Source organism: Pygocentrus nattereri, chromosome 27 (genome assembly GCF_015220715.1).
Source record: "Pygocentrus nattereri isolate fPygNat1 chromosome 27, fPygNat1.pri, whole genome shotgun sequence".
NCBI lineage: Eukaryota > Metazoa > Chordata > Actinopteri > Characiformes > Serrasalmidae > Pygocentrus > Pygocentrus nattereri.
Genome location: NC_051237.1, coordinates 27,361,613 through 27,374,656, shown reverse-complemented (window position 1 = coordinate 27,374,656; position 13,044 = coordinate 27,361,613). Strand labels below are relative to the sequence as shown.

General features: G+C 44.7%; 1 protein-coding gene across 1 annotated transcript in view; it reads left to right on the top strand.

Annotated features, from left to right (window-relative positions):
- The first annotated feature begins 7,524 nt into the window (after positions 1-7,524).
- mtx1b (metaxin 1b) overlaps positions 7,525-13,044 on the top strand; it is a 28,653-nt gene continuing 23,133 nt past the window's right edge. The window contains exon 1 of the mRNA XM_017682193.2: positions 7,525-7,649. Coding sequence (XP_017537682.1) covers positions 7,569-7,649 — 81 coding nt within the window. The 5' untranslated portion in view covers positions 7,525-7,568. The remainder of the gene's footprint in view (positions 7,650-13,044) is intronic.

Genomic DNA, 13,044 nt, shown 5'->3' with positions numbered 1-13,044 from the left:
TGAAATTTGCACACGGGGTAAAGAACAACAGGCCTCTTCAGATTATGTCAAAAACTGAAAAACGACAAAAATGGAGGTACGAGGTTTTGTTATGACAGCAGTGATCTATGGCCACATATCAGATTTCCATATGGATACTCCGGCTTGATTATAGGCATAGACACTCTATACCAACGTAGTGCATATTGTGTTCCATACTCTGTGTGACACTGTGCTGTTCTGTGCTGAAAGGCCATGTGGCTGGGAGGAAGCGCCCTGACATAGACCAGCCGCTCTCTACCAGGCTGTGTGCTGGATAAGTACACCATGTACTTTTCAAAATTATTGTTGTGTTGCAAAGCCGTGTAAATAGGAGGAAGAGCTCTGATGATGCATACATCTCTCTTTCTTCCTATGAGCTACCACATGCTGCCAGCGTTCAGGGTGGGCTTCCCAGGCAGGGGATTGAGCCTAGTCCTTGTAAAGGGGGTTTTTCACAGCAGCCCGCTGTTGGCCCAGTGACGGCGAAGCTGGCAGCCCTCTGGCTTTTTGCTCACGGTCCAATTTCCTTATTTTTCCTTTATTTCTGTCTTGCGTTCTCCGTTGAAAATTAGTTTAGTAAATCATTTTAACATCAGTTTTCCAAACAATGCCGGTTGTCCAGCTGTAACCAGCCCAGCACAGAGTCAGCAACGACATTTTCATCTAAATCGTTTTATATTAGGCCCAGACACTCATTATTCTCCTCTAAAATAAAAGACTCTGCGCATTCAAAAGGAGATTACAGTGGACCAGCAGTGGCGTACAGTCAGTGGTGGTGCTGACCTTATCAAGCTAGAGGACCGATATAGACGGATATGTGAAGGTTGTGCTTGAGATGTAAACAGAGTCATTGAGAGTAGTTTGGTGTGAAATGGCTGATTGTAGAGACACATTTCATGATAAAGGGGCCAAAAGAATCGGCCAAGAATGGACTTGGTAAAAATTCTGGTTCCACTGACTTACATTAAAAGTAAAGTGTGTTTATTCCTCCCCCTGAGGTTTTGTTCTGACAACAGCGAGATATATATTTATACATATATATACACACACACACACACACACACACACACACACATATATATATATATATATGTGGTGCTATATGTTAGAAATCTGTGTCTCTATAATCAGCCATTTCACACCAAACCACACACACACACACACACACACATATATATATATATATACATATATATATATATATATATATATATGGACATATAGATAGATAGATAGATAGATGTGTGTTTGTGTATTTTTTGTGTACATACACCACAAAAAAGGGTTCTGCTGGTTCTTCTGTTCTTCTACATATGCTATATACATAAGGCTTTGTCTATATAGCATATATATATATATATAGAGAGAGAGAGAGAGAGAGAGAGAGAGAGAGAGCCATATATAGAGCCATATACAACGCATTCTCCATGCAGATGGTTCTTTGAAAGCTTGTGGTTCAATATTGAACCATTTGTCTTAACTTAGACGACATCTTCTGTGAGAGTCTCTAACTTATTGTGCTCTTTGTTCTGTAATAGATCCTGTAATGTTTAAGTGGAAAGGCCATGTGATCAGGAGGAAGTGCCTTTGTACTCATTGTTCTCAGCTTCACTGGGCTCTTTCTCTTGCTTTCGGGTATAATGACCCTCCTGAGTAAGACGAGTAAACGCGTGTGCTGCATTAAGGGCCGTCGCCTTGACTGTCTGGCTGGGCTCCACATTCACTTACTGACGATCGGATGGGGAAATTCTGTATCTGTTATCTGTTTCGGCTGCTGCCTCTCAGGTTGGGTTGAGTGAACAGCAGGTCTGGCAGTTTGCCCACACATTCCAGCTTTACAGTGAGTGTGTATGATGTAAATGCAGGCCTAAACGTGTACATGTAAATATGTAGGCCTGTGGAACCATATGCTGTTAGACACGCACCTACTCTTGGGCATAAAGGGGAATTCCACTGAGTTTTCAAAATTTCTGACTAACGGGTTTGGTGTGAAACAGACGTCTTTACAGTGGTGGTGATGGGAACCAGGCGTCGCCATGACTACAACACAGATATAGACACTTTATTTACCATCCAGAACCACCAGAGAACCTACACGAGTCTTCTGAGCTTATATGGAATGTTGATGATGGAAAATAGTGGAAAATCTGGAATAATCCGTTTTCTTTGGGGACTATTTTGCCTAAGAGTGACCTCTATGTACCTCTCCGCCACAAAAGGCCATTTCATGGGAAACACTTTCTGTGGGTGAACTTTTAGAGGCATTAAACTCTTGAGACGTCCGGTTCCATTGACTCAGTGAGCTTCTCTAGAGCAGAGCGTTTCAAATCAAACCTGCCTAGGTGACCTGTTTATATCTCAGCTGTATTTTTTAGAAGTTGGTGTAATTGCCCTTTCCATTCCACCTCTGCTTTACAGAACATTCGCACACATACCCTTGAACTTAATGAGGAACTACAGCACACAAATCAGTTTATATCAAAACACCGAAAGTGAAAGTGTTATTGATTTTAACGCTATTTATTGTGTATCTGTGTGAAAGGTCACGCTTTGTTTATAGTAGCTACAACAACACAGTCCATAGCATTTTATCCCGGGAAAGCGTTTCAAAGTGACTCTAAACACAGGCCAGATAAAGTTTCTCCGGAGATTAATGTTATTTTAGCAGCATGCTAAGCTTGTTCCGCCCATAGATATACATGCCTAGGTGCTGCGTTGGGTCCAGCCAATTTTGGGGAGGTCAACATCGCTGCTGGACTGCATTCAGTACCATTACAGAGCGGCAGTTTAAGAAAGACACCTTTTGAGAAAGGCAGTTTAAGAATTCCACTATTTCAGGAATATCGCTCTCAGAAAGTGGGATAGGATTATATAACGGAGGGAACGCCGTGATCCACGCTCACGTCTGGAGGTTAGGGAACCAGCCCTGTGACCAGAAGGTCGCCGGTTCGATCCCCTCGGCTGACAGTCCATGACTGAAGTGCCCTTGAGCAAGACACCTAACCCCCAACTGCTCCCCGGGCGCAGTGGATAGGGCTGCCCACCGCTCTGGGCAGGTGTGCCCCCTGTCCCCTATTGTGTTTGTGTTCACTAGTGTGCATGCATGTAGGTGTTTCACTGCACGGACGGGTTAGATTGCGGAGGTCTAAGTCCATAGTGTGCAAACACAGAGACAAATGGTTGTAAAATTCCTGTCTGTGTGATGTTTATGTAGATATGGTCGTGTGGTCAATGAGGTCCAGAGAACCTGTTGATGTGATTGTTTTTCCTCTGGCTTTATTTAAAGCTTATTTAATTTAATAGTCTATTCAGAGGGACTTAACTCAATTGATATTATTCCTTAGATACAGTATATCCCATAGATATTCATAATAGAATAACGTTAGCACCTTCTTACACAAGCCTGAAGTCTGCTTCCTGTTCGCCAGCTTCTTGTTCGAATTTCCCCGTTCCACCTTAAATGGTGGAATGGGGAAATTCGAACAAGAAGCTGGCGAACAGGAAGACGGTTCCAGCTTCGTCCTCCTTACTGTGCTTTGGGGGGTTTATTTTATGTTTATGTGCGTTAAGATTAGACTTAACTGATGGATTTGCTGATGTGTGTGAGATTTTGTTTCTCTTTCGCACCACATTTGGTTTTTAGTGTCAGGTGCACTGAATAGTTTCCTGGTGGTCCGGACGGCTAATCATCACGATCAGTTATTAAAGTAATAAAAGCTGCCAAGAGCAGATCCATGCAGCCTGGATTAATCTGAGTCTGAGGATTATACCTAAACAGATTTGGTGAAAGTGGGTCGAGTAATAAGGAAGTTGTGGCCGATTTAGTCCTGAGACTCTTCGGGGGGCAATAGTTGGCTTTGGGGGGCAGTCGTGGGCAGGAAGTTAGGGATCTGGCTCTGTGACCAGAAGGTCGCTGGTTCGATCCCGAGAGCTGACAGTCCATGACTGAGGTGCCCTTGAGCAAGACACCTAACCCCCAGTTGCTCCCCGGGCGCCGTGGATAGGGCTGCCCACCGCTCTGGGTAAGTGTGCTCACTGCCCCCTAGTGTGTGTGTTCACTAGTGTGTATGTGGTGTTTCACTTCACGGATGGGCTAAATGCGGAGGTGAAATTTCCCTATTTGTGGGATTAAAAACTCTCAATAGAAGTGAATCTGTTCACAAGCGGATCTTGACCTCTCCAATATGGCGGATGCGCAGACGTATCGCCTTAGTGGCCTCTAGGTGTCTATACGGTTTCCCGTAGCAACAGTACCTTTGGCTGAATGCGTTAGCGGGCCGAGCCTGGATAGATCAATGGCACCACCAGTGGTGAATTGCCATTGAAAATCCTTTTTAGTGTAAGTCTTGCGGCGTCCAACACGGTTTACTACTGTACTACACTCACTAGACAAGCCAATGGACTTCTGTTGGTGGTGCACTGTTTCAACACACTCTGTAACATAGTAGGAGGCGGTTTTAGACGCAGCGTTACTCTTAACCTGGCTCTGGGAAACCGGCCCACTGTGTTGAGTCCACTCCAGCAAACTGGCACCAGTCTTGCCTTTTAAACATATTTCAGATGTTATGTTCTTTCCAGAGGTCCTGGAAATATCCAGGCTCAGCTCCAAAGGCCACGAACAGACCGGCTGTAACCTCCTCAGCAGCTGCACGTAAACAGACGCCAGAGAGAACCGGGTTCAAGACGTTTCAGTGGGCTGGTGCAAAAAGTCAGACCACAGCTTTCCTGGACAGAATAAGGGCTTATTAAACTGTAGTGGCTCAATACGGGTCAGTTACCCCACCGCCTGGACGGGGAAGCTGCTAATTAGCTTGAGCAAACACGCTAACGTGGCTAAGGCCGAAGTAGCCAGCAATTAGTGTGATGTCACAGGCGTAATGCGAGCCATGCTCTCACCATATGTGCGTAGGTGTGCAAAAGTTTAGGCACCCCCCCCCCCATCTGTCCTGTTGGTGGTCCGAGTTACATCGTCCGCTACAGAGACGTAGACAAAGGCTTTACATTAACAGACTTTACATTAAACTGGTGGTTCAAACAGTTTCTGTTTATTTACTGAGTGTGACGTGAATCATGTACCATAAACTCTTGCACAGGCGACGTTGTATGTTTAGTTTATTTCCCCCCAGTATGTAAAATTCGGTAAATAAACAGTAATTTTGCACTAAAATCTGCAGATGTGTGTGTCTGTAGAGTACAGTTTCACTCGTTTACACCTAGAAAACCAGTACTGGACAGTAACTGAGTATCTGAGTAAATGTAATTAGTTTCTGTACTTTAGTATTTTTGGTGTATCTGTACTGAAGTTTCTCCGTTCTGGGCGACTTTTTCCTTTCACTCCACTACATTTCAGAGTCTAATATCCGACTTTTTCCTCCTACATTTTGAGAAATCTGTCGTTCCTTTTGGTTTCTTTGTGTATAAAAACGTAACATGTCAAAACGAAAGAAGCGCAAAGCCAGAGCACCAATCAGGGCCCAGCGGTCACTTTGTTTAGAGCTGGTTTTGACCTGTTGGTCATACCGACCCAGTGCAGCACGCGGTTCAACGTCAGCGCAGCAGCGTAAAACTTTGGGAGAGTCTGTTCAACATAAATGATGAACTAACCTAACTTTGTGTAAATAGAGCTCAATATAGAAATATGTCCACATATGCAGTCGAGACTGACGCGGCTTTTTTCTGAATTTCTACAAACACCATTTCATTTTATAGTAAATGAGTTTGGGCTGGTTTATGTTTATGAACAGACGCCTACAGATCAACATAGTAAAGGAGCTCATCTGTGATCCTGAGTTTAAAGCCAGTTTTTATTCAACTTAAACTTGGAACTAAGTTGTAAATAAATCTGAAACTGAAACTTTGCTTGTGTGTAAAAAGTGATTTCAGAGCCACTCGGTTCTCCCTGATGGAAACTGTTTACCTTCAGTGTTTTGTGCTTCTGATCATTTTAATAGACGTCAGCGTCACTAATTAATGACGTTCTATTAAAAGACTGGTTTACCAAGAGAGACGCTGGAGGACTTTCACCTGAAATGAGTTCATGAAGCCAGTCTGGTTATAAAAATGATAACAGGACATCAGAGCCAGAATTCCTCTTTTAGTACTTTTACTTTATACTTAAGTACATTTGAAGGGAAATACTTTAGTACTTTTACTCAAGTGGAGGTCTAAAGGGAGGAACTTCTACTTTTACTGGAGGAATATTTTACCTTGGGGGTCTCGACTTTAACTCGAGGACGGGGTTTGAGTACTTCATCCACCGATGTAGAAAACCAACAAAAACATTGGATTTGGTCAAATTCTGTGCCGGTAAAGTGGAATCGGAAAGTCTGAGGCCTTTAGTGACGATACCTCTGTTTTGCATTTTTTCCTGAATGTAATATTTTCTTTGCAAATTATTTCATCACCAGAATAATCTGATATATTTAATCTCCTAATTCTGATGTTTGTGTGCATTACACTTATTGTGTTATAACTGTTCAGCGGTCACTGGCGAGGGTCATCACTAACTCTGTGTGTTGTTCACGGCTGTGTAGCTGACGCAGGAGTGCTGAGCTGATGAATTCCTGCAGAGAGGTAAGGAGGCTGTGACTGCTCTGGTGTTTAGCTGAGCTCATTGCGCCCTCTAGTGAGTGACGGGGAGGATAACACCGCAGGCTCAGAGGTTTTAGATGAGCTTGTGCAGAGACAAAGAGGAAACAGGAGAGCAGAATGTTGCTCAGATGGCATTACTGTTTATAATCTAATCTAATCTAATCTAATCTAAACTAATCTAATCTAATCTAATTTAATCTAACACATTATAATATCAAATAATGTCAAATTCATTTAAATTGTTGCTGTGTTTACATGGTTGCACTTCTCACACACACACACACACACACACACACACACACACACACGTAGAAACAACCACAAAACAAATTATTTTAACCCGGAGGAAAACGTTAAACCCTACAGAGCCCCGCTGCTGACATCCTGTATAAATAATAATAATGCGTGGCCACGACTTAGTAATGCGTGGGAACGAGATCACGGCGTGGCCACGCATTAGGATCTCGATCCCACGCCTTACTAAGTCATGGCCACGCATTAGGGCCACGCATATTTTTATTTATACAGGATGTCATCAGCAGGGCTCCGTGTTAAACAAACAAATAATGCGTGGCCACGACTTAATCATCTCGTTCTCATGCCTTACCAAGTCGTGGCCACGCATTAAGATCTCGTTCCCATTCATTATTTTTATGGTGACCTCCTGTATAATAAGAATAATGCATGGGAGCGAGATCCTAATGTGTGGCCACGACTTAGTAAAGCGTGGGAACGAGATGATTAAGTCGTGGCCATGACTTAGTCAGGCGTGGGAACGAGATCACGACGTGGCCACGCATTAGGATCTCGTTCCAACGCTTTATTAAGTTGTGGCCACGCATTGTTTGTGTTTGGGCCCCTTTACACCAAGCACGTGTTTTTATTTCACTATTTTTTTTTAAATGAGGGCGAATGTGTGACGCACTTCCGGGGAACGGCCTCCCGGCCTGACGGACATGGCGGCCCCCCTGCAGCTGTACTGCTGGAGAGGAGATCACGGTTTACCCTCGGTGGACGCGGACTGCCTCACCGTGCTGGTAAGACCAGCTACAGCCTGTCTGTCTGACTGTCTGTCTGACTGTCTGACTGTCTGAACACGCGGCCGCGTTCGAACCGAGACTGTCACCTTCCCACCAGCTCCTTGTTCGGATTTCCCCGTTCCACCTTAAATGCTGTAGTCTAGCAGGTGCAGCCAGGCGCGCTTGCTGCGGTTAAGTGTTCGGGGCGTAAATAACGCGGACCCGGCTCGCTTCGGTTCACCGCCGGCGCGGGTTCGGCGCGAGGGGAATGAGTTGAAGTTGTAGTTTCTTTTGTGAGACTTTTAAACGGCCTCAGCGCTTAGCGCGCCTGGCGGAAGACTACAACTCCCGTGATGCACCGCCCGCAAGACCGCTGACAGCTAGCGCGCTTATAGCTTTAAGAGCGCCGAGTCGAAGGTTAAGCTGTCCAGAAACTGCCCTCCGAGCGAAGTGGTCAGACATAAACTTACATCTACAGTTATAACGCGCTGTGTAGCTGTTATAGCCACACACACACACACACACACACACACACACACCTGAATTGCTGGCTGAATTTTAGCCTCTTACTCTCCGGGGTGTGTTTTGGTTTGTCCGTCTGAATTTATGCCCAGATCATAAGGCAAATTATTCACTAACTGCATGAAATAAATGTACATTTTAATTTATTTATTTATTAATTAATTAAAAGCCCCTCAAATGAACAGAACGTGTGTTTTCTGATCTCCACATATCACTATACTCTCACAATTTACTGCTAAAGTCCAAAAATCTCCGACGCTCTTTGTGTTATTTAAAAAAAAAATGAAGCGAAATTTATTTATACGGCGCTTTTTACAGCAGATGTTGTCACAAAGCGGCTTTACAGAACAATCGGTATTACAGAGAGAAAAGACATGAGAAGAAAATCCGGGTCCGAGCCCCCAGGAGCGTCGCCAGCGGACCTGGACCTTCTATTTATACAGTGTTTAAAAACTCCAGCAGCGCTGCTGTGTCTGATCCACTCAGACCAGCACAACACACACTAACACACCACCACCACGTCAGTGTCACTGCAGTGCTGAGAATGATCCACCACCCAAACAGTACCTGGTCTGTGAGGGTCCATGGGGGTCCTGACCACTGAAGAACAGGGTAACAGAGTATCAGAGAAACAGATGGACTACAGTCTGTAACTGTAGAACTACAGAGTGCAGCTATACAGTAAGTGGAGCTGGTAAAGTGGACAGTGAGGTGGTCAGAATGTTACGCCTGACCGGTGTGTGTACATGTTAACAGTGATGTGTAGTTACGTCTTTTGTATTTGATGAACTTCACTTACTGCAGTGTTGATCTGATCTCTGTGAGGGGCTGTAAGTGGATTATGTGCCTGTCCAGCACAGCTGTCTAAACAAGTTGTCCAGTTACTCGTCAGTAGTCATGGGGAGGAGGGGGAGGAGGCCACAAAGAGCTCCTCACACACAAAACAAACACTCCCGGTGGCTCTTGTTCACTCTGTGAGTGACAGAAACAACAATACTGCTTCCTGTCTGTTCATATCAACCACCGAGCTTTTAAAGGAGAAAACAGACGTTTCAGAATCTCCACAGAAAGTTGAGAAATGCTCTGTTCTAGATAAACTCACCCAGCCAGAGCCGTTCACAGTGGTGGTGATGGGAACCAGACGTCCCCCTCTAAAAGCTCCTACAGAAAGTTCCTACATGAACTGGTTCTGAATTCACTGCCTGATGACTGAGACGCTGTTTTATGAGAGTTTAGAGAACTTCAACTCCATTCATGGTGGAGGGAGACATGCAGGGCGCTGTGCGGCAAAATAGTCCCCAAAGAAAACTCATTATTCCAGATTTTCCACTGTTTTCCATCATCAACATTCCATAAAAGCTCAGAAGACTCGTGTAGGTTCTCTGGTGGTTCTGGATGGTAAATAAAGTGTCTATATCTGTGTTGTAGTCATGGCGACGCCTGGTTCCCATCACCACCACTGTAAAGACGTCTGAACCTCTCTGGTTACACCTCACGCTGAAATACGGAGACTTTATGTAAGACAGTGGCTGAATACGGTGCGCGTCGAGCAGTGCGTGATTACAGGAGACTGAATATTCACGTGTAGACGTACACAGACAGGCCCACGTTTACAAGTGCATAAAGATGCAGAAAAATCCGGGTCCGAGACCCCATGAGCGTCGCCAGTGGAGACGGTGCCAAGGGAAAAAACTCCCCAAGATCAAGAGGAAGAAACACTGAGACTGAGCCAAGACTCAGAAGGAGAACCCATCCTCCTCTGCTCGACAGCAAACAGCATTAGTATTAAATATTCTAGTCTAAAATGAATTATGACTGTTTCTGGTACCGAAAACCAGATGAATATTATGAGTGGACTTATAAGTACAAGATAAATGACCACAGTTCATCGCAGTGCACAGATAACAGCGTAACACGCAGGCCGTTTTCGTTCTTCAGCAGACGTATTATTTCAGGTTTAACGTGCCAAAGACTGCGCGATGTCATATGCAACAAAGCTTAAATCTCTACATTATATATGCAAGATTATATGCGATTCCATAGACTTCTCCATTATTTATTCCACAGTGCGGATCCTGTCCTCCGCAGTCGGTAGTGGTCACCGCGAGAGCAGCGATCCCGGCTCGTTTGGCGGCTGTTCTGGGATCAGCGGGCTCCACGGCTCCTGGAGGGATTTCGCTGAATCTTTTGTTACGCAGAATTTTTCCTTCTGCGCTGCTTGAAGTTCTAGACTTGCTCTGTTTAAGGCCACGTTTGGGTGATAAATGGGGATCGTCTGTCTCGCTTTCCTTCGAACGTGTTGATGTTTTTTCCTTGTTGCTATGGAGACCGTAAACACATTTATATATTGTTTTCATAGATGCACATAAGAAGCACATTAACCAAGACTTTAGGGCAATTTTACCATAACGTGTGACGACTTTAGTCCAGGGGTCGCAACCCCAATTTTAAGAAGATCCGTTTTGTCCTTTTTGGATCAAAAATCAAATGTCGTGGGCTCCCAAGGTGGGTTGTCATGTCCATTTTACCTCCTTGGCTGTGAATGTGTCTCGGTATGTGCTGTTGTACTACTATAAGCTGAAAAGTACAACGTAAATGGAAGCGCAGGCTCACTTCGCTCGGCTTTAAGCTTCAGCTCAGCTACAGCCGCTTTTCTCACGTCTCTGGCAGGAAACTTTTCCAAAAAAGTGAAACGGGTTCTTGTAAAACGTCTCCCAGCGTTTAACTTTCTACAAGGCAGAAGTCGCTTCTCGTTCTCCAGCTTCTTGTTCGAGTTTTTCCGTTCCACCTTAAATGGTGCCTGATGTGCCAGAATGTAGCTGTTGCACCATTTAAGGTGGAACCGGATAATCTGAACGAGAAGAAACTTCAGCTTCGTGACTTTTTAGAGTTCGTCAGTTTCTCGTTGCAGATTAAACGTATCAGGAAACCAGCTGGACTGACTATAAACACTAATCAGTCCATTCGTCTCCAAATTATCGATGTTCGTCTTAAATCTCTCTCTTAGCCGTTTCGTAGCTACTGGCTGGACGAGACTGTTGTCTGTGTTGCTATGGTGACCAGCCGTCTGCGCTGATCTTCAGGGTTAAAGGGTGAATCAGCAGTTCTACATTAACTCCAGCGTTTAAGACCATTTACTGTTAAACTGTGTTGAAGGATCAGCAGAGCTTTATTTTACTGTAGAGGAGGATTATTTTACTATTACCTACTGATCTGATTCAGCTGTGGAGCCACGACAGGACAGTGAAAGAGCCTAGCAATGTTCATTTTGTTGAGGACCGAAACGAGAGATGTATTCTTAAAATATTGATATGTAATTGCAGTAGAGAGCATCATACTTTTTTTTTTTAATAATCATTTCTTTCTTTGTCCCTTTTGCTGAATATTTTGCCTCAAATCGCGATGATCCTTTTATAATCCTATTAACTCTATATGAACAGTATAATCAGAAGGGGGGGCCGTCCTACCCACCCAGAGAGAGCGAGGCCACTTGACGGTTACAGACGGCTGTAGCATCACCAGGGATCGAACCCCCATTCCGGCCAACGCTTAGACGGTTGTGCCACTCAGGAGCCTGGAGAGTGGATCTGTCGGCAGACGTGGGAGCGAGTCTGTCATTACTGTAACCCGTAGAGGTCCCTGTTCCTCACTGAGCAGAGCGTTTCAGGCCTGGCTGGATTTGTTTGAATGTGGAAGATGATATGAACCACAAAATGGTCCGTACCACGCAGCGTATTCCTGCATGACTAGCTTTCCCGTTTAGAGCCGTGGCTGAGGGTCAGCGCCGGCAGTGGAAAACCGACTCCGACTGCTGTTTGGTTTCCATTTGGTTTCTGGTCACCGAACCGTTGAATGAACAGAAGTAATCCTTTCTCGTGTGTAGGTGTCGCTGTATGTTGGGCTTTAATAAGCCTATACGGTTACACGACGTTCCAGGAACACACAGGCAAGGGCATCGGTTACTCAGACCACAGAATGAGCCGTGCTTTACGGCGCACACAAGATTTTTCCGACAACTTCAGCAAGCTGTGAGGTAGGTGAACGCATAGTGGATGGTATTGACTTCACCCTCCAGGGGGCCCCAGTCGTCTCCAGCAATAACGCAGGCTTGCTGTAATTTTATGTGGAATATTTTTGACACAGAAGCAGAGAAATGGAGTGAAAAGTGCAGATTCTGAGCTTTCAGTTCAGACCACATTAATGTTTAAGTAGGAGAGATTTTATTATGATATGAATTTGATGTAAAGTTGTCTTTGTTTTCCTTTCTTTAAAAAAAAACTACTTTTTTTTGGCATTGAAGTAAACAGAATAAAGACATGAGTGCTGATAAAGAGCGGAGATGATAAAGTGGACAGTGTGTAGAAACAAGGAGGTGGTCAGAATGTTACGCCTGACCAGTGTGTATCAGCATCCTAACGTCTCTAACCTGTGAGACGGTCACTCAGGCTGCTGTGGCCAGTGATCTAAACAGATTTTATTAATTAAATTAGTAAAGAAACTGTGATGCCGTTTTTAAAGCATGTTATTATGCTCGGCCTGTGAAATATGACTTAACGTGTGTGGGGGTGGGAAGGGGGGGGGGGGGGGGTGGGAAGGGGGGGGGGGGGGTGCTTGGGGGAACGCAGTGATTTATTTTGAGCTTAGTATGCTCCCAGTTGTGGAGCAGAGAGCCCCAGACCACAGTGGAATTCATGGAGGGGGAGCCATCTGATCTTCTTTAATGGTATTTTCCTGACTGGTTTAAACAGGGTGGGTCTGTTGTACCCCAAACCCTCTAGTTCCTTCTTCTTCCTCCACAAAAATTCCTCTGAGGGAACTTAAGAATGTGCAAGCTGGGATTAACTTGGTGTTCAAGCACTTACGATCAGATCTTAAGAGAACATCAGGCGTT